General features: G+C 39.6%; 1 protein-coding gene across 1 annotated transcript in view; it reads left to right on the top strand.

Annotated features, from left to right (window-relative positions):
- Positions 1-23,095, top strand: part of LOC149845021 (U-box domain-containing protein 33-like) — a 34,528-nt gene that overhangs the window by 9,578 nt on the left and 1,855 nt on the right. Inside the window, exon 9 of the mRNA XM_089986773.1 lies at positions 15,656-16,396. Coding sequence (XP_089842899.1) covers positions 15,656-16,396 — 741 coding nt within the window. The remainder of the gene's footprint in view (positions 1-15,655; positions 16,397-23,095) is intronic.

Genomic DNA, 23,095 nt, shown 5'->3' with positions numbered 1-23,095 from the left:
TTTAGATCGGACATGTGAATTGCAGTTTTATTATCACAAAATAGTTAAACCAGTTTTAAAAGATAGACACAAAGATCTGTGAGAAGATTCTTGAGCCATACTACATTAGATGTCACATTTGCCATTGTCTGATATTCTGCTTCAACAAAGGTCAAGGTACAGTAGTTTTCTTCTTTGACTTCTATGAGATAGGGCGACCAAGAAACGTACAATGCCCAGAAATAGGTCTTTGAGTGTCTCAGCAACTAGCCCAATCAGAGTCGCAAAATATATGAAATTGAAGATTGTTGTCACTTTCCAAAAAAAATTCTTGAGCAGGATTTTTCTTCAAGTACCTAACCACTCTTAATGTTGCATCCATATGAGTTTGTTGAGGAGTTTCCATGAATCTACTGAGAATATGGACTACATATAAGATATCTGGCCTTGAAATGGTTAGGTAGATCTTTTGTCCAACAAGGCGACAATAGGTTGTCGGATTCTCAAGCACATCATGTTCAGAATTTGACAAAGAGATGCCGCTCCATTGGGAAATCAAGTAGTTTGCCACCAAGTAATCTCACTTCATCAATGATCTCGAAGACATATTTTTGTTGAGATAGAAAAATTCCATATTTTGAGTGAGCAATTTCTATCCCAAGAAAGTATCTAAGTGGTCCAAGATCTTTCATTTGAAATTGATGATTTAAATAATCTTTCAAATGAGAAATTGCCTCATCATTTCCTGATATACCAACACAACATTGAACTTGTTGCCTTGAACATGTGTGAACAAAGAATAGTCAGCCTTTGATTGAATGAATCCATAAGATATGAAAGCTTGAAAAAAGTTAGAAAACCAATTCCTTGGGGCCTACTTAAGCCCGTACAGACTTATTAGTTTGCATATCAAATTCTCCCCCTTATTAGTAATGCCAAGAGGTAAGGTCATATACACTTCCTGATGGAGATAATCATGCATAAATGCATTGTGAACATCCATTTGATGGAGAAACCGATTCTTTACAGAGGCTACCGCAAGTAGGCAACGAACATAGACTGACTTGGCTACAGGAGCATATGTTTCATGATAATCCATCCCTTCTTGTTGAGAGTGGCACTTGACAACTAAACATGACTTATATCTCTCAAAGGTTCCATCAGATTTGTACTTGATTTTATAAATTCATTTACTACCCACAGGTTTGACACTTTCAGGTAGCATGGCGATGGTCCTAGTATGATTTTCTTATAATGCTTTGATCTCGGTGGATATAGCATTTCTCCAACAAGATTCCTTAACATCTTGACTAAAGGTCTTAGGTTCAGAATTGGATTTTATGGCTACAAGAAAAGTTTGGTGGGCTAGAGAGAATCTATCAAATGATTCAAAATTTGCGATGAGATAACGAGTTTCATTGAATTTTTCTTTTTCATAAGGCAACATTGAATGAGGTGCATTAAGAGCTACTGAACAATAGAGATCTCTAAGCAAGGTTGAGGGTTTACGTTCACATGAAAAGCGATGTAGTTCAGGCTGATTGTTGATTTGGGTTACTTGTGAATCAAATTGGACTGGCTGGATTGGTTTACTTGAATCCTGATTTGAGTTAAGTGATGAATCTGGTTCTTGAGTTGATATTTCATCATTTTCTTGAGGTGAAGGTTCAGTGGTAGTATTACCTGGTTCAGGACGCTGGTTCATTGTTGGCACTAGAAGCAAGACAAATGAGGGACTATCACATCATTCATAAGAAAGACTTTTTCATGGAAAATCACATCTCTACTAGTAAAAAAGACGTGAATCTAAATCATATTCACGATAGCCTTTTTGAGCAAAAGGATATCCCCAAAATATACACTTTTTAGCACAATTATCAAATTTTGATAAAGGATTCAAATTTGTAATATAACACAGACACCCAAACACATGAAGATGAGAATACTGTAGCTTTTTATTGGATCCCAAAATTAGATCATTCTATTAATAAAAATGGTCGATGAACAGAAAATTGACAACATTGTTTTGACAGGAATATGAATGAACTTCAGTGAATTGCAAACAAACTCGGTTGATCAAAGCTTGATTCAGCTATGCACAGTGTCAACATGAACCAGGAAGATCAATGAAGTGTTGATCGACTCGAAAACAAGAATTTGTTTTGCTTCAAACAAAATTAACGTTGTAAGTCCAAAATCAAACACAATAAAATTACATTGACTAATCTCTAACAACAACAACCAGATTCTATCATATTTGAGACAAAAGCTAGTGATGATTCAATAAGTTGCACAAACAGATTAAAGACAAAAATACAGAATTCATTCTGCTCTCAACATATTCACACAGAAATCTATCCAGGTTCCTTCACACACAGGTCAATTATTCGACCGTCTTTCCACGCAGTAGTCTGGCAATGGTTAGCAACAATGAGGATGAAAGGATCGGTGGGATGAGAGGGATGGTTTCTCTCTTTCACACGATTTTCTCAAGAAGTTTAAAGGTTCAAAACAAGAAGCTCTCTTCTCTTTTGGGGTTTTGGGTTTTAAAGAAATGGGTAGGGATGATTGGAGGGGGTGGAGGTGGAAGAACATTAGGTAAGGGGACAAGAATGTTGGAGGAGAAGGTGGCGAGTGGTGGTCATGGGTGGCAGCCCTAGGTCGGCAAAGGAGAAAAGGAAAAATGAATGAGGAAGAAGGGCAGTAGGTGAGGAGAAAAGGAAATAAGTGGGGAGGGGGTCGACTTCCCTACTTTTGTTCTTAGCTGGGGCTGGTCTAGATTTGGGATCAGACCCGCCTGGCCTAGTTTTGGCTTGAGGGCCATCTAACTCACTTGGGTGGGTCTTTGATCCCGGTTCTCTTCACAAAATGGACCCAAAATATAAAAGATACTACCCTGAACCCACCTACACCCTCCGACGACATAAATAAATCCTAACGGTTGTTGGAACAACAACAAAAAAATAAAAAATAAAAATAATTACATTGATTCAAATCTACACAAAATAAATGTCTTGGGTATGATCGAGTATGCTCCTTGTGGCTTCTAGGTGCCTCATGCTTGGTGCGAACTTGGCTTTCGCACTCAATTTCAATGGTACACTTTTTTGGAGTGTGTCTTCAGCATGCTCTCCTCGAGATCTTCAAGATGTGTTGCATCAACATCCATCTCTATATCATAATAAATTGTTTTATGAGTATGATTCTAGTATTTGTATGTCTAATACTTGCTTGTGTGAAGTTTGTCATTTGGCCAAACAAACTCGGTAATCTTTTCTTGCTAGTGATATTTCATCTACTTCTCCTTTTGATCTCATTCATTGTGATATTTAGGGGGGGGAGGGTACTCATAGGCTTCTGTGTCTGTGGAACATTATTTTCTTAGTATTGTTGATGACTACACTCACTACATGTGGGTTTATTTGATGCAACATAAATACAAAATGAAGTTTTTGTTATGGTTCAAAACCAATATCAGACTCAAATAAAAAAATATTCGATAAGATAATGGGATTGATTTTTTTTCATAACATTCAGTCTTTTCTAACCAATAATGGAATTGTTCATCAACATAGTTGTGTGTATGCTCCTCAACAAAATGGGATAGTTGAACACCATCACAAGCATCTCTTAGAAGTTGCTTGTGCTCTACTATTTCAAGCTAATTTACCATTTAAGTTTGGGGAGAGTTTGTCTTAACTGTTGCCTACCTAATCAATTGTACTCCTACCCCTCGTTTGAGTGGATGAGGAACAGGCTCCGAGGAAGAAGCCTTTTGAGTCCAGGAGGCTTAATGCAGCATATCTAAAAGATCTCGAGGAGAGTGTGTTGAAGACACATTCTGGAAAAGTGTACCATCCAAATCGAGTGTGAAAGCCAAGTTTGCACCAAGCATGAGGCGTCCAGACTCCAGACGCCATAAAGAGCGTACCCAATCATATCCAAGACATTTATTTTGTGTAGATTTGAATCAATGTAATTTTTATTTTAATTTTATATTATTATTTTTTTTCTGATGACCGTAAGGTTTATTTGTGACATCGGAGGGTGTATGTGGGTCTAGGGTAGTTTCTTTTATATTTTGGGTCCATTTTGTGAAGAGAACCGGGATCCAAGACCTGCCCAAGTGAGTTGGATGGCTCTCAAGCTAAAATAAGGCCAAGTGGGCCGGATCCCAAATCAAGATCCCCATTCGTTTTTCTTTTTCTCCTTTGCCAACCTAGGGCTGCCACCCATGACCACCACTCTCCGCCTCCTCCAACGTTCATGTCCCCTTACCTAACGTTCTTCCACCTCCACCCTCTGCAATCATCTCCCTCACCCATTTCTAAACAGAAGGGAGCTTCTTGGTTTAGACCTTTAAACTTCTTGAGAAAATCGTGTGAAAGAGAGAAAAACCATCCCTCTCATCCCACCGATCCTTTCATCCTCGTTGTTGCTAACCATTGCCAAACTGCTGCCCAGGAAGATGGCCGGATAATTGACTTGTGTGGATGTCTTGACCGAGTGCTATAGCATTGGGGCGAATTTGGCTAACGTTAGCAAGCGCTGGAGCTAAGAAATTCCTCCTTGTCGAAAATTTCGGTTTCATTATATCTATATATATATATATATATATATATATATATATATATATATATTGTTCTTGCTCAACATTATTAGGCTGTCCTAATCTCCCTGTAGTGATGTTGAGACCTCTGTTTATGTGTAAAGGAACCTGGATAGATATTTGTGTGAATCTATTGAGAGCAAAATGAATTCTGTCATTCTGTATTTTTGTCTTTAATCTTTTTGTGCAACTTATTGAATCATAACTAGCTTCTGTCTGAAATCTGCTTGAATATGGTTGTTGTAGTTAAAGAGTAATTTTTTTGTGTTTGATTTTTGCCTTACAATGTTAATTTTGTTTGAAGCAAAACAAATTGTTGTTTCTGAGACGATCAACACTTCATTAGTCTTCCCTGGTTCATGTTGACACTGTGCATAGCTGAATCATGCTTTGATCATTCGGGTTGTTTGCAGTTCACTGAATGTCATTCATATTTCTGTCAAAATAACATACTGTCAATTTTCTGTTCATAGACCATTTCTGTTAATCGAATTATCTGAATTTGGGATGTGTCAAATAGGCTCTAAGATATATTTTCCTGTTCAATGTTTAATATGTCCTGCGTTAAATTAAATTCCTCTGCTCAGTATTAAATCAATTATCTACAATAAATTTCCTATTTTCCTATCATTAACCTGCTTACATTAATTTCTTGACTGTTTTCCCTGTTGAATGGTGATGTCAGTGTTGTTACGTGAAGTTTATTTGATCTTCGCAATTAGGGCAAAGAGATTGAGAGGGCTCACTTTCTGTTTTTCCTGAAAATAGCTACAAGTTAATCTGTCTTTGGATTCACGGTAGCGTGGGAACACGCACATTGTCCGTATGAGTCTTGAAAGGGTATACATTGAAAATTCAACATCATTAGAGTTTTGAGAACTCTGGGTACTTACGAAAATATTCTCACTCTCTCTCTCTATATATATACATATATATATATATATATATATGTATATATATAGAGAGAGAGCGAGAGAACTGAACATATTAGGCTGCATTTCTTGTTTTGTCCCGTTCTGCCCCATAGGTTTTAAGTGTTTTATGATAGATCAGAACTGTTAGATGTGTTTTAAGTGCTTAATTTAGTGGGAATCAACTCTTGGATCATGTTTTTTCGACAATAAAATAGATTTTTATGAGCAGGAAAAACTGACACCTTCATAGCCATTGATTTTGGGTCACCGGAAAAACTGTATACAGGTCAGATTCCAGCGGTCCAAAAGCCGGTTCCCACTAAACAAAATCTATAGATTACATCTATGGTGTTAGAAGTGAGAAAAAAAACTTAAAACTATGATTTTTGAAGGGACCTAATGAGACCTAACGAATATATATATATATATATATATATATATATATATATATATATATATATATATATATATATATATATATACATAGGGTTACTTGCGTACGAGTCCGATCATCATTAGGAAATGTGTCCGTGATTTTTTAATCTAAATGTGTTTCTCCAAAGAAAAAGCTTCCATAAGCCCATTTGGCGGGTGGCAACCTGTTGATCAGATATCAGCCAACAATTGTTTCTCAGGTGGACTACACAAAAGTAGGAAAAGTTTAGAAGAAAAGTGGGCTGGTTGGGTATGGGTTAGCAGGTTTAGAAAAAAAAAACTGAATATCTGTTAGCAGGTTTCATTTAGCATCGTACCTCCACGGCCATGGCAACAGGGGCGTGGTTTGGTAATACGCCGATTTGGCCACTATTAGTAGATAAAATGATTTCTTTCACTTCTGAATCCCAAATAATTCTATTAGAAGTCAGTGCTCGGGAAAACTATCTAATTCTCCGGAAAGGATCAGTTGAAACCCCCTAATTGTTTCTGCGAGACCAACATACTATTTTATAGGTTTCAATTTCCATATATATATATATATATATATATATATATATATATATATATATATATATATATATATACTGATGGTATGAAACTAATGAGTAGAAATCAATTTTTTCTTCAAAAATTTCTAATTTTTGGTAGTTCAAATGTTACGTATGTGATCTACATGGTTTTTTTAGTAAAGAAATTGTTTTGAATCATGTGATTATGACAAGTAATTATGTTTTTAAAGGGGTCCAAAAATCAATGGCCCACAATGTGCCAATTAGAACACTCTCAACAATGTCAATGTGATGCAACAAATAGGTAAACAGCAGTGTAACACTAAGCTCCTTAAAGGTTAAACACAAATATATTCTGAATTCTATCAACAAACAATTTTCTTAAGCATCTTTGTGCATGGTGTTCCTATATAATGTGAGCCTAAACCATTAATCAATAAAAATTACCTCCAAAGGAAGAGTTACAATCAATGGGGTGCAGAACTCATATGTTAGTGACTGCTGAGTTGTAACATATACAGATTTAATCTGAACAGCATAAGCAACAAACACCAAATGATCATAATGAAATCACATTGAGCTTCGAAACCAAAAAGATCACTATCAAAGAAAAGCCACAAATTGGAGATCCAATCAGGAGAAATTATATCATATGAATGGCATAAATCTCTCTCTCTCTCTCTCTCGCTACAACAACAACAACAACAACAACTACGCCTTCATCCCAAAACAATTGGGGTCGGCGATATGAACAAAAAAAAAAATCATTCTGGGTCTTCCACATGAATCCTTCTCCTCCAATCATTTTTATCCAATGCCATGTCCTCGGTGAGGTTCAAAGCATTCATATCCTTTCCTATCACCTCCATCCATGTCTTCCTAGGCCTACTCCGACCTCTTCTAACTAATATATTTTCCCATTTCTCCATCCTTCTAACTGGAGCATCATTAGGCCTTCGCCGAATATGTCCAAACCACCGTAAACGATTCTCTCTCATCTTATTTTCAATGGGTGCAACGCCTACCTTCTTACGTATCTCCTTATTCCGAATCTTATCTTTTATTGTATTTCCACACATCCATCTCAGCATACGCATCTCAGCTACACTCATTTTTTGAATATGATGTTTCTTGGCAGCCCAACATTCCGTACCATATAGTAAAGCGGGCCTAATAGTTGTCCTATAAAACTTTCCCTTCAACCGCAATGGCATTCTACGATCGCACAACACTCCTGTTGCACTTTTCCATTTCATCCACCCAACCTTTATCCTATGATTTACATCTCCATCAATTTCTCCATACTTTTGAATGATAGATCCCAAATATTTGAAACAATCATCCACCGGTATTTCTTGCTCACCAAGCCTCACTACACTTTCATCACTGCTTCGTTGCTTACTAAACCGACATTCCATGTATTCTGTCTTACTCTTACTCAACTTAAAACCTCTTGCTTCCAATGTCTGTCTCCATAATTCTAACTTAGCATTAACCCCAGCTCTAGACTCATCAATTAAAACAATATCATCAGCAAACAACATACACCACGACACATTTTCTTGAATTGATATCGTAAGCTCATCCATCACTATAGCAAATAGGAAAGGGCTTAAAGCAGATCCTTGATGTAACTCAACCGTTATAGGAAAATTGGTTGTCACCCCTCTACAAGTGCGAACATTGATTACTACTCCTTCATATATATCCTTAATTATACTAATGTACTTGAGAGAAACACCTTTCTTCATCATTGTCCACCAGAGAACGTCCCTAGGTACTCTATCGTATGCCTTCTCCAAATCAATAAAAACCATATGCAAATCTTTGTTCCTCTCTCTATTTCTCTCAATAAGTTGTCTAAGAAGATGTATAGCTTCTATAGTTGATCTTCCAGGCATAAAACCAAATTGATTCTCTGATATCATGACAACCTATATCACAGGGATTCGGCTAGCAGGGTGCCGCACCCGCGTCGATGCGACTCGACGCGGGTGCGTGTGCAGGTGCGGCACCGGGTGCGGTCAACCCTATCCTGGGTGCGTTGACCGCACCCAGGATCATTTAGGTCCATTCTTGTTTTGGATTTTTTTTTTTTTTAAAAATTGCCCAAATGGGCTGCGAATTTTTTTTTTAAAAAAGTAATGCTGACAGCAGCAGCAGCTGTCAGAACAGCTGCAGCAGTCTGTTGACAGCAGCTGCTGTCAGCTGTTCTGACAGCAGCTGTCTGTCAGTTGTTGCAGCTGACCCCCTTTATATATATATATATATATATATATATATATATATATATATTTACATTTTTGCCCCTGCCGCACCCCCGCACCCGGGTTTTTTGGAAGTGCCGAATCCCCGCACCCGCACCCGCACCCGCACCCATGTGACATAGATGACAACCTTCCTCAACCTAGACTCAATCACTCTCTCCCAAAGTTTCATAGTATGACTCATGAGTTTTATACCACGATAGTTTGTGCAATCTTGTATATCACCCTTATTCTTATATAGAGGCACCAAAGTACTCTTCCTCTACTCATTAGGCATCTTATTTGTCCGCCAAATCTTGTTAAAAAGATTTGTCAACCATTCTAAACCTTTCTCTCCCAAGCATTTCCAAGCTTCGATAGGTATACCATCTGGGCCAACTGCCCTTCTTAATTTCATTTTCTTCAAAGCCTCTGCAATTTCTTTCTTTTGAATCTTGCGCATGAAGTCACGATTCATCTCATGAAAAGGAATGGAGAAGTCTCCAAGATCTTGAGCATGACTTTCATTAAATAGCTTATCAAAATAATATTTCCATCTCTCCTTAATCTCCTCATCTTTGACTAAAACCCTTTGCATTTCATCTTTGATACATCTAACCATACCCAGATCCCTCGATTTCCTATCTCTCATCTTTGCAAGCCTATAAATATACTTCTCGCCCTCTTTGGTATCCAACTTGTCATAAACCTCCTTATATACCTTATCCCTCACATTCCGAACTACTTTTTTCGCTTCCTTCTTTGCTATCATATACTTCTCCAAATTCTCATTATCACGACTCTTACTTAGATTTCTATAACACTCTCTTTTAACCTTATTAGCTAATTTGACATCCTCGTTCCACCACGATGTATCCTTACCTAGTTGTGCACCGCCTTTAGACTCACCCAATACCTCCTTAGCCACCTTTCTCATGTCAGCCGCTATCTTATTCCACATTGATTCTGAATCCTCCTCGAGACACCAATCAACTTCCTTAACTACCTGCTCTACAAACATTCCTTGTTTAGCTCCTTTCAGTGCCCACCACTTAATTCTAGGATCTATCCTATGTCTATCCCTTTTGCGGCATTGTCTAATTCTAAGATCTAAAATTAAGACTCTATGTTGTGTAGCTACACTTTCTCCCGGTATAACCTTACAATCGATGCAACAACCCCTATCTCTCTTTCTAAGTAGGAAAAAATCTATCTGACTCGTATTAACCCCACTTTTAAATGTTACTAGGTAAGACTCCCTCTTCCTAAACCAAGTGTTTGCTAAGATCATATCATAGGACAAACCAAAATCTAAAATCCTTTCTCCACTTTCGTTTCTTTCTCGTATACCATAGCCTCCATGGATGCTCTCAAATCCATCCCTACTAATGCCTACATGCCCATTAAGGTCACCAGCGATGAAAAGCCTTTCTCCATAAGATATCCCTTGTACTACTCCATCTAAATCTTCCCAAAATTGACGCTTAATGGAATCATCTAAACCTACTTGAGGTGCATAAACACTAATAATATTAATAATATCCGAACCTAATACTAATTTAATAAGTAAAATCCTATCACCCTTCCTACGGACCTCAACTACATTATCTATAAACTCACGACTCATAACAATCCCTACTCCGTTCCTATTCCTATTTATTCCTGTATACCAAATCTTATATCCCCAAGGTTCTATCACTTTTGCTTTCTCACCTACCCATTTGGTCTCTTGTAGGCATAAAATATCAATCTTTCTCCTACACATAACATCTACTAACTCTACCAACTTACCAGTTAAAGATCCTATGTTCCAAGTGGCTAACCTAATTTTATGGTCTTGGACTAACTTCTTTACCCCCACCCGTCCAACAAAGTGAGGGAACCCTTGCCTATTTGACACCACACCCGGGCGCCGGTGTGACGCGTCGCTTCCGGGCGACGACCTAACAACCCTTGCCCATTTATCACTGCCTTCGGGCCTATAGAGTACAGCGCGTCGCTCAGTAGGGAACGCCCCAACGAAATTCTCATATTGGTTCATATTCATAGGGTATGACTAAGTTTTTATGATGGCTGTCACAGGCCTACCGCAACCCTCCTCTTTTATCCGGGCTTGGGACCGGCAGTGTATAACTAAACAGTTATACACAGGCAGAGTTCTCTCTCTCTCTCTCTCTCTCTATATATATATATATATATATATATATATATATATATATATATATAAATTCTCTCTCTCTCCGCCTTTAGACTCACCCAATGAAATTCTCTCTCTCTCTCTCTCTCTCTCTATATATATATATATATATATATCACTAAAAATCTGTGTAAGATGACACTGCTGTAATATGAATATTGAATAATTTTGCAAATGCCAAGATTTCCTCATTGGAAACACGTCCACCAGTCCTAACATTTAAACTTTGGTTACTGAAACTTTTCACACACATGCACAAAATAAAGAAGGAAGAAACACATAAAAATGAATGGAGATGCATACATACATTTTGATTTCATCAAGTATATACATGTAGAATAATAAAAACTGTGGAAGTCAACTTTTTAGTACATTAAGACATCAGACATCAGAACCATAAGTTTCAGTGTTCAATTTTTTTAATTTTCTTTATTATCTTCACTGAAAACATGTGTTTATAGAAACTACAATTTAGTACCCAAATACACAGACAAGGTATAAAGCTTTTGCACAAAAGAGCATCAATGAAATATATGTTGGACATTATGGGTTATGGATCCAACCCACACTGTGACCCGGTTTGACACCCATTAGTGGGTCACGTTAGTGGCCACGTAATGGGGTTAGTGGGTGGGAGTTACGTGAATTTGGAGAAACCACATTCACGTAACTACCTAATCTTCCATTATATAAGGGGTTAGGGGCTATGAGGATGATGAGACGTTCATAGCATTTACCCTGCCAAAATAGTTTCACATTCTGATATAGTGGAACAGAGTCTTGCTCACCGTCGATCTAAGGCCTGGGCTCATTGTGGGCGTTGACCGGCTGAGGAGAACGCCGAATTTTCTACACGCACTCCATGACGAATTCAGGTACGCTTCCTGTCAGTGTTTGTTTCACAGGCATCAATGAAAAGTAGCCACATGAATATCATTGGAAATGCAAAACTGTTTTCGAAAAGCAGGTAAAGCAAAAGACTTCCTTCGTTAGGTGGCCCACAAACTAAGGGAAGTCTAACAAGTCATAATTTCACAGCATAGGCAGCTTTACCATATTTTTTATTGTGAATAATACAATTATGAACAAGAACACCAATGTTTAACTGCTAATTAAACGCATAAAGATATGATTCAAGCTATAGATATTCCTTAGTGAATTATAGCCATGAAATTCCTCCAAACATTGGAACATGAAGTTATTCTTTGGAAAACTTCCTAGATTTTTGCAGTAAAATGTTAGAGTTTCAAAGTTAATCATTTAATACTCATTCATGAATGATGCTATTCCTTGGTTGCAATCAATTCACTAAAATGGGAAGAACGATGTCCTATAACTTTTCATTGCCATAGTGCTCTCTCAATGGATAAGAGGATCCTACTCATCGTTCCTTCATCTTCAAAAGGTCACCATCATCAAGTCCAGAGCTTCAAAAAAGAGAAGAAGAAGAAGAAGAAGAAACCATAATTTTTGAATCAGAAGAAGAGAAGAGGAAAACCCTAGAAAGCAAAAGCACCCCTTGGCATAGCAACTCATTAACGATGACAATGACAGGGAAAGAGCAGAAAGAACCGAAGGATAACCTGAAAAATCACTTGTGGAATAATCAAACCAAGTAAAGCCAGTATGTACTACGGTTTACCATCCCCAAAAAGATAACCTGCAATAATCAGCAAAAGATAAAGATGCAAATGATCAACATAAATGTCCTCTTCTGAGTGACTTTTGTCAAAATTCATACTTCAGAAATGACCGATCCTCATATTATAGTCAAGCTAGAGATCTTACAAAGTACAAACCATACTTCTTCTATACTATAGCACTTAATAAAGCTATAGGCCAATTTAGTTAAAGCGATACAGTTTAGTCTTTTATATCTGTGAGAAATCATTGCCAAAAATATGAGAAATCTTTGTTGTTGCTATCTTATTGGTTTCAATCATCAACAAGTGGTGATATTTTTGTGAAAGCTGATATGAAACACCATAGTGCTCATGCATATTAAGTTTCTCTTTTATTTTATTTGTATCTTTTATTTTTTACAAATTATAATCCATGCTTTTTAAATCTATAAGGTACTAAAGACTCGTTCCATGAACATAACTCGTGGCATTCAGAAAGAACTAGTGACCATATATCATTATAGAAGTGATCTGCAATCATTTAGCACCACAAGAGAAAGTTAAGCAAAAAATGGCAGTGCCTCAAGCTTTTATGGAAAACATGCATTATGGAACACCATGCATAACCAATTACTTGGATTGGGTTCACATAGATCAGCTCAAATTTAATCTGCCTTAGATTTCAGACTCTCATATTTCAGAGATTCAAAAACCGTTATATTTTGACATTTAGTTCCCAGTTTAAATCCCACATGAACAAACGGCATGTGCTTCACTTAACTCGATCTCAATGAAGCCTATTCATGTCATTTGAGACTCTAATTAATGGATACGAGATCACTTCAGACCATCAGCATATTAGTTCAACATAAGCATTTCCTGAATATTCATCTGTTAGTTCATTCATTCATAGCATATTGACCAATATCTTCATTGCAGTTTGATTGGTTTTTGTACCAAGATTCTAGAAGACTATTCAATTCCAACAGGTTCCAATGCTAACTTCTCTAAATTAGACATTAAAATCCTTTCAGTGTACATGCATATGGTGTATATGGACTGAACTCATAAGGCTGCATGTAGAATAGGTACGGAGAGAGTGATCTGCCCTTGAAATTCCTGACTTATTGAGAACAAAGGAAAAATAAAATAAAATTGGAGAAAAATACTTGAAACTAAAGGAGATATTTATGATGAACTTAGGTCCTAAAAATTAACCAAAAACTTACATCTCTAATGAGAGATTCATGGTTTGAGCCTCTTTTCTTCAGATTCTACAAAACAAACACATAGAAAACAAAGTAAAAAAACAAAAGATCAAAACTCTTTAGTTTCAACGTTTCAACAAGATTTGTTTGGTTCTCACCAGACGAACAGAGTGGAAGAGGGCGTCGGGTGGTGTTGTGCAGCAGAGAAACAGGAGGAAGAGGAGAGGTGGGCGCAGGGTGTCCCCACTTGCGCCAACTGGAACTGCGCAGGAAGGGGAGGTGGGCACAGGGTGCCCCCCTTTCCTTCATTTGAGCCCTTTTTATAGACATCACGATAAGTGTCGTAGTTATAGAGTAAAATATTATCGCAGCACCGTTATTTATTTATAACAGCGAGATCTTTTAGCTGTTGTTGATCTATAAGCATTTCAGGGGATATCCAGCTCGCCGTTATTGATGAAGCTAATAGTGGTGAGATTCATGATCGTAGTACGGCGAGATATTTATGCCCTTGTTATTACCTATCAATTAACATGGACAATAATATCATTGTTATTGCTTTTTCAATAGTGGCGAGATTTTTTCTTGCTGAAAAAAAGTCACCGCTATTGACCCTCATCCTTGTAGTGCTTTTAAATTTTAAATCCCATTTCAGGCTTTTTGAACTAATATAAATATTAAAAGAAAAATTACTACATAGAAGGCTTTGCTCCTCCCTTCATGTGGGTAAGCACTAGCACTTATGCGAACTCATATCCTACCATCATTGTGGGCATGGGCAGGTTTTGATCAAATTTGTCCATGTAGTGTGATCTAGATGAGGCGTGGTTGTGTGTTTGGGGCTGAACACTCTCGGAAGGAGGGTGGGGGCAGTACACTGGGCCCCTCTTTAACAGGGTGCCTCACTACGTGGCTCCCCCTAGTTGGGCAGAACACTGTTGTGAGTGCTTTGCCCCAACACTGATCAGCTGCCGATCTAGATGGTCTATTTAGTAAAAATGAGTATTTGAGTCACCGGAATCCGACTTATGTGCAGGATTTTTTAATGACTCAAAAATCAACAGCCGTGAAAAACACTGAAATTTTATGATTTAAAAATCATCTATTTTTATAAAACGTGATAGAAAAGTCGATTCCTATCCAATCAACAACTAAATCCGTCTACAGGGTTAGATTTAATCAAAACAACTTCCAATAATGTGATACAAGGGTGATATGACAGTAGGGTATGAGTTTATAAGAGATGACTGGATCCGAATTAGTACTATTGACTTTTGGCAGTTGGAGCAGACCCCATCTTATGGACATCCTAAGGCCCTCTCCCTTCTCCCTTCTCAACCAATTTGGGACTATTCCCATAATCTCTCTCTCTGAGTTCTTAATATATGTTTTCACCTTAATAATACTAAATGTAAGCTCATTTTGTGTGTTTAATAGGCTAGTTTCAATCCATAAACTTAAAAAACACAGTTCTTAAATATCCTAAGATATTCTTCTTGTCAGAATATCTCAAGAACGATATTCGTGACTACGGTCCCAGGCTTCCATTATGTTTTTTTTAAGGTGGAAACGTTCTTTTAGCGCCATAGGGCTGCAAAAGAATCAAGACGTAGTCAGATATTTGATCCAAAACCAACATACTATTTCTTGATTCGGACTTCAAACAAGAACTGGATCTGGAACCGAGTATGAATTCAGCTTTGCTTTAGATTATTTTTGGACTGGGATCAGCATTTCAGGTTGATTCATATGGATTTAGATCAAAATCCAATTCAATTGCATTTTTTTACATTGTGAAGGTTTGTTTTTTGAACTTTCTTTCACCATACCCATTATTATCACCTGCATCATCTGATAATTTGCTTATTCAATAACCTGTGACCCATAAGTGCCGTCAGATTACTAGGTCATTTTGTTTGTTCCTTCTACACAGGTGAACGTGCTAAGCCGGATGCGGCACCCGAACCTTGTCACTCTCATAGGCGCGTGCACCGAGTCCCGCGCCCTCATCTACGAGTACCTCCCCAACGGCAGCCTGGAAGACCGAATACAATGCAGGGACGGCACCCCACCGCTCACATGGCAAGACCGCACCCGCATCGCAGCCGAGATCTGCTCTGCACTCCTCTTCCTTCATTCTTCTGGCATAGTCCACGGCGACCTGAAGCCCGCAAACATCCTCCTTGATGCCAACCTCTCCGTGAAGATTGGTGACTTCGGCATCTGCAGAATCCTTCCGGAGTGCGTCAACACAATGAGCATCGGCATCAACACGGATCCAAAGGGGACGTTTGCGTACATCGACCCAGAGTTCCTCACCACCGGCAAGCTCACACCCAAGTCGGACATGTATGCGTTCGGCGTCATCCTGCTGCAGCTGCTCACTGGGAGGGCCCCTCTGTGGATCGCTAGGGATGTGCAGGAGGCGGTATCTACAGATAAAGTGGAGAAGATCATCGATCCGGCGGCGGACTGGCCGTTCATCCAGGCGGTGCAGCTTGCAAACATTGGGCTGAGCTGCTGCCATGTGGAGCGCAGGGGCAGGCAGTCAGAGTTGGAGGTGTGGAAGGCGTTGGAGCCCATGAGAGCATCGCTGCCTTCTGCTAGTCACTCTTCCCCGCTTGCTCTGCAGTGGAAGTACCCTCCTGCGTACTTCATCTGTCCCATCTTGAAGGTTGGTGTTTAAACAACAGATACACTCTTGAAGGTTGCCTCTATCCCATCTTGAAGGTTGCGTGTGGGGGTAGAGAAGCAGATTTGTCCGGTCACACCAATAATCTCTCTCTCCAGCCCTAGGTCAGCCATCAGCTTGCAACCGTTCAACATGCCTTTTGCAGTAAGTTTGCTGGTGATTCGGGGATTTCATGACGGCTGAAGAGGGTCATCAACAACATATCCTCAATTCTTTGAAGATTTGGGGGTTGCACCGCCCTCGCTCACACGTCGTGCTCCAGCCCCTGGTTGACCACAAACTTCAATCGTCTATCGTGCCTTTGGCAGCTAGGTACTTTACTCACCCACAACCTAAAACCCATCAGAAAATCGTTAAAACCCACCTAAAATGCATCAAAATTCAATCCAACGTCGTGGCACCCTCCGTTGGCATCCAACATTATTCTGCCATTCAACATCCCAAATCATATTATCCTCTCTCTCTCTCTCATGAGTCGATGGTTGCACGTTTTCAGGAAACTTATTTGCGATTACTCTTTGGGAGCAAATCAACAGGCCCACCATATCATTCAGGATGCTCTTAATGACTGGGGCATAACATTCGTCATTCGACGGTGGGGTTTCGATATTGACCTATCATTCAGACTCAAGTATCGTTTATTTTTTAATCTCTCGAAGGTCTTTGGTTCATGCCTGGACACGGGTTCTCTACATATCTTGAACGTCAGAAAATTCATGTGTCGTTATGAGGGAGCCTCTTGATGCCTGTTATATCATGGTGCTGCTTGACTCGTCTTTCTTTTTTTGTGAGTTTCCGCATTGGGTCACTGATCGGGCCTGGCGGTAGGTCTCGTCTTCATGACAAAGCTTCTTCTACGTATTTCGCATAAGATCTAAGTTGTGTTGCGCTAGACTGAAGGATTGGTGGTGTGCAACATGTTTCTCTTTGAATTTTTAGAAATGTTCTGATTGTCATAGGTGTGGTTCCTCTTTCCTTGTTTGTCGTCATCTTTTTTTAAAGCGAAGGTGAACAAATGTTTCTTATCACCATTCAATTGGGAAGCCTCTTGACTCTGGCGATTCTTCTGTGTTGGGGAGCTACTTCGCTTGTCAGAGTTTTAAGAGGCCTCCGCGGCGTACTTTCTCACCATGGGTTTTGATTGGAGATCTTCAGGAGCCAAAGATTTCTTTTCATACCATCAAGATTGGGACTATCTGGGTCTAGGTCCAACTATCGCATGCTCTGCCCAGACAATTCACCAAAAAATCTTTTTCGACTTCGATTTTGGTTAAATCATCACCATCTTCGACGTATGATAGCAAACCCCTCACGTCTGCTCGACTCCTCCTATCTCGCTTCCAACAATCATTGAACGTGCTTCTGGGGGGCCTCGAGAAATCTGCTGCAGCTAATTTTGATTATTATCCTGTTAGTGATCAGTCCATCATTATTCTTCATGCTCATGTCCATCATGGAATCTTTGTCAATGACTCTGCTCTTTATACGACTAGCGTCCCTTCTCGAGGTGGATTGGCGATGCAGTTGGACAGTCATGCAATAGGTAAAAAAATGTCGATTTTGCTCTCATCCTTTATTATTTTCCAATCAGGTATTTTGATTATATGGTGGTTCACATTATGGTGTTTAATGCTCGCTCCACTGAGGCTCACAAATGCATAATTATTGGCCTATCGGTTCTTTTTCTTTTCTCCCATGTTGTCATTGAGGTCACTACTACTGTCACTATCGTCATTGATTTCGCGTACAGTTCTTGGGGGGTGTGACTCTCTCTTCCGCTCCACCCCTTCCTCGGTAGCACCTCCCTTTGTCGCCTTTGGGTGTTGAGGTTGAAAAGGCATTTCAAATGCTTGATATCTCTCACTCCTCGTCGCAGCTGCTTTATATAATTGTCGATATGGTATCTGTCATTTCGGTAGTCTCTACTATTGTATGTGGCTCCCTAGGTCCTTCACTCGGTGATGTTTTCAGTCTGAGGGTTGATTCTTCTGGTTCTTCGAGGGCTACTGAGCGTGCGAGGGTTGTTTGACATCAGCACGTTAGCAGTGGTAGTAGAAGTAAGAGGAGCAACCCCTTCAATGTTACAAGGTCTCCACGAAGGTCGACAAGGCCATACACTCCTCGGATTTTTCCTGAATGTGTGTCATGAAGTCTCTTTGTTGGAATATCAGGGGCTTGAATTGCTCTGCCAAGCGTATGTTTTTGGCTAATTGGGTTAGACAGGAGAAGCCCGACCTGATTGCTATTTGTGAAACCAAGATGAATGACGTTTCTCATTTTGTTGCCTTTGGTATATGGAGGGGTGTTGACTATTTTTTTAAGTCTGCGGTCAGCCATGCCGATCATATCCTTATTTTGGGAAAATCGTCTTTACAAAGTTTTCAGCAGGACATGGGTCTTTTTTCATTGTTTGTTGCTTTCACTTTGCAAGATAGTGACATGAGAGTCGTAGTCATTGTTGTGTATGACCTTAATCACGCCGTCATGAGACCTGCTTTCTGGAATGACTTAAATAGGATCGTCGTCTCAAACGGGAGTACCATTTTTTAATGTACTTTAGAGATTTCTTTGTATTGGGACAAATGAAGTAGGCAATTAAAATCCTCCATTAGGAAATGGTACTCCCTGTTTGAGATGACGATCTTATTTAAGTCGTTATAGAAAGCAGGCTTCATGACAGCATGATTAGGATCATACACAATAGTGATCATGACTCTCCTGTCACTATCTTGCAAAGTGAAGGCAACAGACAATGAAAAAAACCCATGTTCAGTTGGAAAATTTGTAAAGACTGCTTTCCCAAAATAAGAATATGATCGGCATGGTTGATCGCAAACTTAAAAAAAATGTCAACACCCCTCCATATATCAAAGGTAACAGAACAAGAAATGTCATTCATCTTGGTTTCATAAATAGCAATCAGGTCGGGCTTCTTCTGTCTAACCCAATTAGCCAAAAACATACGCATGGCGGGGCAATTCAAGCCCCTGATATTCTAACAAAGAGCATTCATGACACACAATCAGGGAAAATTTGGGGAGTGTGTGGCCTTACCGACCTTCATGGAGACCTGTCATCTAAAGTCGTAACATTGAAGGGGTTGTTCCTCCTACTTCTACTACCACTGCTAACGTGCTGATGAATAACTCTCGCATGTTCAGTAGCCTTCGAAGAACCAGGAGAATCAATCCTCAGACAAGAGACAACACCGAGTGAAGGATCTAGGTAGCCACATACAATAGTAGAGACTGCCGAAATGGTAGATATCATATTGATAGTGATATGAAGCAGCTGTGATGAGGAGAGAGAGATATCAAGCATATGAGTTGCCTCTTCAACCTCAACACCCAAAGGCAATAGAGGGAGGCACTGTTGAGGAAGGGGTGAAGCGGAAGGGAGAGCCACATCCCCCAAGAACTACATGTAGAATCAATGACGGTAGGGGCAGTACTAGTGGTCTCAATGATGGTAGGCGAGAAAGGAAAATGAACTGGTAGGCTAATAATCATGTATCTGTGAGCCTCAGTGGAGCGAGCATTAAACGTCATAATGTGAACCACCATATAATCAAAACGCCTGATTGAAAAAATAATGAAGGACGAAGGCAAAATTGACATTTTCTCACCTATTGCATGATTGTCCAACTACGCCACCAATCCACTTCGAGAAAGGGTGCTAGTCGTATAAAGCGCAGAGTCACTGACAGGAAATCCATGATAGATATGAGCATGGTGAATAATGATGGACTGATCACGAGCAGGATAATAATCAAAATTAGTTGCATCAGATTTCTCGAGGCCCCCTAGCAGCACGTTCGGCGACTACTGGAAATAGGATACGATGAGTCGAGCAGACGTGAGGGGTTTGCCATTATACGTCGGAGATGGTAACGATTTAGCTTGAATCGGAGTTGAAAAAGATTTTTCGGTGAACTATCTGGGTAGAGCATGCGATAGCCGGACCTAGACCCAGATAGTCCCAATCTTGATGGCATGAAAAAAAATCTTCGGCTCCTAGAGATCTCCAATTTGCACCCATGGCGAGAAATAAGTATGCCATAGAGACCGCTTAGAACTCTGATGGGCGAAGTGACTCCCCAACGCAGAAGAATTGCGGGAGTCAAGAGACTTCCTGATTGAATGGTGATGAAAAACATTTGTTCGCATTCGCTTCCAAAAAGGATGACGACAAGCAAGGAAAGAGGAACCACACCTATGGCAATCAGAGCGTTTCTGAAAATTCAGAGAGCAACATGTTGCGCACCACCAATCTCCCGATCTAACGCGACGCAACTGAGATCTTGTGCGAAGGGCGTAGAAGGAGCTTTGCCATGGATACGGGACCTGCTACCAGCCTCGATCAGTGACCCAACGCGAAAGCTCCCGAAAAAAGAAAGGCGGGTCAAGCAGCGCCATGGCAGAACATGCTTCGAGAGGCTCCTTCCTAACGACACAAATGAATTTTCTGACGTCTGAGATATTTAGAGAACTCGCGTTCAGGCATGAACCGAAGACCTCTGAGAGATTGAAAAATAAATGGTACTTGAGTCTGAATAGCAAGTCAACATCGAAACCCCACCATCGGAGGATGAATGTTGTGCCTCAGTCATTAAGAGCATCTTGAGTGATATGGAGGGCCCATTGATTTGCTCTCAAAGAGTGATCGAAAGCAAGACTCTAGAAAATGCGCGACGAGCAACTCATGAGAGAGAAATTGGAGAGAGATAGAGAGGATAATATGATTTGGGATATTGAATGACAGAATGAGGTTGGACACCACTGGAGGGTGCCACAACGTTGGATTGAATTTTGATGAATTTTTGGTGGGTTTCAGGTCATGGGTGTAGTGATTTTCTAGTGGGTTTTAGGTTGTGGGTGGGTTTTCATCGTATTGAGAGAGAGACAGAGCACCTGGTTGTCGGAGGCGTGGTGGACAGTTGCAGTCGGTGGTCGTCCTAGGGCTGGAGCACGGTGTGTGAACGTGGGCGATGCAACCCCCAAATTTCCAAAGAACTGAGGATCTGTTGTCGATGGCCCTCTTCAGCAGTCATGAAACCCCTAAATCTCCAAAGAACTGGTTGCCGAAGGCGTAGTGGACGGTTGCAGTCGGTGGTTGACCTAGGGCTGGAGCACGGCGTGTGAGCGAGGGTGATACAACCCTCAAATCTCCAAAGAACTGAGGATCTGCTATCGATGGCCCTCTTCAGCAGTCATGAAACCCCCAAATCACCAAAGAACTGGCTGTCGAAGGTGCGGTGGACGGTTGTAGCCGATGGTTGACTTAGGGCGGGAGAGAGAGAGAGAGAGAGAGAGATCTTTCCTCTATCCCTAAATTTTTCATGTCAATGTTTGTGATGCTTGTGGGTGTGGAGGAGCAGATTTATCGTTTAATGGCATATTTTCTTTGGTCTGGTTGTCAACTCTAGGGTAAGCGTCATTTGGTTGGTTCGTGATGCTTAGGTGTTTTTGCACCCTTGGATGACCCATCAACCAGGTTCTTCATTTGCTCGTTTGCTTCATGCTAAATATGGTGCTCCTGATTTATCTCTTCTTCGTCATGGAACCCGAGGGTTCGTGATTTTGTACTTGTGAAGCATGTGACTGAGAGTCTTATCGTTCTTCAAAGATCAAATTGGGGATCCGGGAATTTACGATCAATGGTTGCAATGGGTGATTGTGCCAAATGGTGTGTTCCACACACACAAAGTGTATAAATTGTTGCCCCCCCCCCCCCCCCCCGGGGGCCGATTGGTTTCCTGAGTGCGTGTTGAAATTAGACAATGCAAGTGATAGAGGTTGATCCGGAAGACGTGGTTGCTTACTACTTGGTGGTTTGTTTGGATGGTGTGCAATGATGCTATTTTCCATCAAATTCTGGTCGTCCTCAATAATTTTGTCCATAAAATCCTGGTTGATGTATATGTGATTTTACGTATGCATCTTAGAGACCTCCCCTTCCCTCTAATCAACGTTCACTTATCGGTGGTGCCTTCTAGTCCAATGGATCCTAGTTGAACTTGGCTTTGTTGTCTATTGTTATATATCTGTAATTTTTTTTCCTTTAGCTTCTTATTTTTCTATATTTCTATTTTTGTTTTATATCTTGTTCTGTTCATGGGTTCAACATTTTGTTGATCTTCATGAGTGGTAATGTTGATCCTCTCTCTCTCTCTCTCTCTCTCTCTCTATATATATATATATATATATATATATATGATGAATAGAAAACCTCTCAATCTTACCCAATAAAAAATATTTATTAAATTTTTGTTATTTTTTTTGAAATTATGATGTTTAGCATGTTTGATTTACTAGAAATAGACACTTGAATCATGCATTTTAAATGAAAAAATGATATTTGAAGCTTCAAAAATTTATGAAATTGTAATCTTGAAAGCTTGTAAAAGCATATCCATGCATCAGAATCAAATGCTTCAAGAACTGATTCTTATAAAAACAGCTGCATAGATCATCTTTAAGGTCATAATTTCAAAAAAACACCAAAAAATTGATAAATAATTCTTATTGAGTAGCTTTGAGAGGTTTATATATATATATATATATATATATATATATATATATATATATATATATATATATATATATATATATATATATATATATATATCATCCAACCAAAAAAGGTCCAAAGTCTACAAACGATGATAATCGACAACATTCT

This window comes from Nuphar pumila, chromosome 2 (genome assembly GCF_984573655.1).
Source record: "Nuphar pumila chromosome 2, dmNupPumi1.hap1.1, whole genome shotgun sequence".
Taxonomy (NCBI): Eukaryota; Viridiplantae; Streptophyta; class Magnoliopsida; order Nymphaeales; family Nymphaeaceae; genus Nuphar; species Nuphar pumila.
This window is presented reverse-complemented; position numbering and strand designations above follow the sequence as displayed.